At 33.1% G+C, this 3,678-nt stretch overlaps 1 protein-coding gene across 1 annotated transcript in view; it reads left to right on the top strand.

Annotated features, from left to right (window-relative positions):
• The first annotated feature begins 2,802 nt into the window (after window positions 1-2,802).
• Window positions 2,803-3,678, top strand: part of LOC104814734 (endoglucanase 20) — a 2,871-nt gene continuing 1,995 nt past the window's right edge. Inside the window, 2 exon segments of the mRNA XM_010542909.1 lie at window positions 2,803-3,024; window positions 3,464-3,676. Coding sequence (XP_010541211.1) covers window positions 2,830-3,024; window positions 3,464-3,676 — 408 coding nt within the window. The 5' untranslated portion in view covers window positions 2,803-2,829.

The raw sequence follows: 3,678 nt of genomic DNA, 5'->3' as shown, positions 1-3,678 counted from the left end.
GGGGGGGGGGGGGGGGGGGTGATTATAATTCAAAGTCGGTAGAGGCAAACGTGCACGTAGTTGCGTTAGGCCAATCTTTAATGATATCACGTGCATGCATCTCCTGATTTTTAAATGCAGATAGTATATATAGACATGGATCTTGTACCATTCCGAAATTAATCCGAACCCTCTTCGATTTCTGCAGAATGAGTTGACTCGTATTTTTTGTACTTAATAAAATTGTCTAATAAAATGGTCCGATATTAAATTATTGCCTACAATATGTTTAAAATATTACTCCGGCCCGTTCACCAAAAAAAAAAAAAAAATTCCATGCCTTAATCGTAATTTCCACGAACACGAAGTAATAGATGTATAATATATACGTATGTTTATGGGTTGATCTAAAAATATTTATCATCCAAACAATACTAATACGATAGAATTTTTTTTAATTAAAAAAAAACAGTTTGGTTTCTTTGGAACTGCACATGACATTGATATCAATTTTCATTAATTATATATAAATAATTTTAGTGATAAGGGAGACACGTAATTTTGGTCCTATAAATCCAGATCCCTTCATGGGAATGTATCTAAAAGGGTATATGCGCATAAACACGTAAACAAGCATGGAATAGAAACTTTCGCCAAAAGAAAAGCATGGAACAGAGAAAATTAAAAACGTGACAAATACAAATTGTGAGAGACAAAAAATAAAACACAATACTAGATTGTGTGAGAATTACTTTTTTTTTATATAATCTGAAAGTCATTGAGTCTTTGCCCCGATTACATCTCCACTAGGATTGAAGAAGCTCATGTGAATGCCCCTCTCCAAATGAAGACTTGAATCCGAGTTGGAAAGAACTTTTGTTCCCTTCTTTATCGGTTGAACACTTCAATTTTAGGCGTATGAGATGAACTGCTTGTAGCTGTTGTATGGATTTGGACGGAAGACATTGCAATAAAAGAAAAAAAAGTAATAAAAATTTGAAATTATAACTGAAATACCTAACAGCGGATCTAAAATTGACGTTAGAGGAATGGGTGCTTAATACTATACAAAATCGTGATAAGAAGAAAGTGTTTTCTATCCCCCACCTTCATTTACGCCACGGCATCTCCATCTCCCTCTGTCTCCATTTCTCTGAAGGATAATATATGTCAGTTCATCACACCAGATCGGAATACGTTAGAGGAATGGGTGCTTAATACTATACAAAATCGTGATAAGAAGAAAGTGTTTTCTATCCCCCACCTTCATTTACGCCACGGCATCTCCATCTCCCTCTGTCTCCATTTCTCTGAAGGATAATATATATATATATATATATATATATATATATATATATATATATGTTTTGCATTTGCCTTTGGATGTGAACACAAGCAAGCGGTCGTTTTCGTTGTTCGTTTATGTTGTAAAATGACACTTATTTTATTTTGAATATGAGAAATCCAATTGCATGAGTGTTACACATATATGTATATATACATACACACACATATATCAGTTGAATAAACCACAACTTGAAATGTATCGATTCAGTATAACTAAGATGATTTTACATACGCATGTATCCCTGGCTCGCACACGGGATGGTCTTCGATACATAACCTATAACGTCGCTAAGTTTACAGATTCCGCTATAAAAAATTTCATATTCTCATAGATCTCGAAGCTATATTGTATATAAATTCTATTAATTGTTTTTCTATTATAATGTTATGTTTTTACCGTTGCAAGGTGTCGGTCCAACCATGGCAGGACAGTGGCTTTTGCAAGAGCTGATACCCTTTTACCAAAGTTTAAAACACCATTGCATATTAATAATGGTACGAAATTTTTTCAATTGTCATGGACCATTTTTGTTATAAACTCTTATCAGATAACCACTGCATTACTAATTAAACATGATTGTATAGGACATGTACTATTAACCCATGATATCATAGAACCAAGATTTAGTGGCTCAACCGGTAAAAAAAGTAGCAAAGGTCGTTCCCAACCCGGGTTCGAGTTCTCACTTGGGAATGAGCATTCACATGAATTTCACCAGTGTTCTTTGAGATGTAATCAAATCAAAAACACGATAAACTTTCAGATTATCAAAAAACAAATCCTGATACCACATACGTTATTGCAACTCAAAACTAGTTATAACAAAGTATACAAATTTCAAAATCAATATTGTAAATCCTTTTATTGGATAGTCGAAATAATTCTCAAAAATTAAGTTTGGGAAAACACTAATTAGGGTCCTTTTTTTATACCTTCACACCAAAAAAAAAAATGGAGGGTCTATTTTTTGTTTGTTTACTTAATAACAATGTCTGAAACCATCGTCCAACTATAAAGAACATTTAAGAAGGTAAGCAATTTGAGGAAATTTTTTTATTGTTTATATTTTGAAAAATATAAAACTACTTAGAATTAAAATATTGAACAAAAGAATTATGAAATAATTTAAGTAAATAAAAAAATAAAACTATGGGAGGTGCCTTTTCGTATAGTTCTCTAAAACCCCAAAATCATCACCAATGCAAAAATCATATCAAAATTATATTTGGTTGAGTATATATACATATATGGATACAAATCACTGGTACGTATAATAATATTTTCTTGCCGGAGTTTTTTATTCCGTAATTATCGAAACTTAAGTTGCCTAAAGTCCAAATAATTCCGCCAAATTACCCTAAATTTACGTGGAAAAAAACCCGAAACGAACTTACGTACGCAACCTTACGTGCATGAGATCTCAATAAATACCCCCCAACACATCTCATGCAAAATACTAATAGATTTACAAAAAAAAAAAAAAGAGATTTACATATATACACATGATGGGGAAGGTTTTTGTGATAATGTTAGTTGGTATTTTCATGGCTTGCAAAAGCATGCAAGCTCTTGACTATGGAGATGCCCTAACCAAATCCTTATTGTTCTTTGAAGGACAACGGTCCGGTAAACTCCCGGTTAACCAAAGGGTTAAGTGGCGAGCCGATTCTGCCCTTACCGATGGTGAACCGGATCATGTAAAACATCTCTTTACATACATATCTATATATATACCATACATATATATATATATATGGGTGGATCTACATAGAAGTGGATGGGATCCCATGCCCCATCCATTAAATAAAAAAAATAGAATTTGTAAATTTTTAAAAATAAATGACTATAAGAATTTGTATTTTTTTTACCTCAATAATCAAATTTTCTGAGTCTCCCTATATTATATAAACATTACATCCGCAAAAAACGTATATTTGATGTCCTTTTTTGGTATGTGTATATATAAGTACGTATACGATGCATAATTCATTCGGATTACCCACTTCTGCATTACAATTATATATATACTTAATTTTTTATTTTAAGAAAACGATTGCATTCTCAAACATACGTTAGAATTGTTTTTTTTTTTGGGTATAAACGTTAGAATTGTTAAACATGAACTCCTGAATTCAGGTGAATTTGGTGGGAGGGTACTATGATGCAGGCGACAACGTAAAATTCGTGTGGCCGATGTCGTTTACCATAACCTTGCTGAGTTGGGCAGGAATCGAATACCGGAATGAGATTTCATCGGTTAACCAGCTCGGTTATCTCCGGTCTTCCATCAAATGGGGAACCGATTTCATTCTACAAGCCCATCACTCGTCCGCCACATTCTACACTCAGGT

This window comes from Tarenaya hassleriana, unplaced genomic scaffold (assembly GCF_000463585.1).
Source record: "Tarenaya hassleriana unplaced genomic scaffold, ASM46358v1 Cleome1, whole genome shotgun sequence".
Classification (NCBI taxonomy): domain Eukaryota; kingdom Viridiplantae; phylum Streptophyta; class Magnoliopsida; order Brassicales; family Cleomaceae; genus Tarenaya; species Tarenaya hassleriana.
This window is presented reverse-complemented; position numbering and strand designations above follow the sequence as displayed.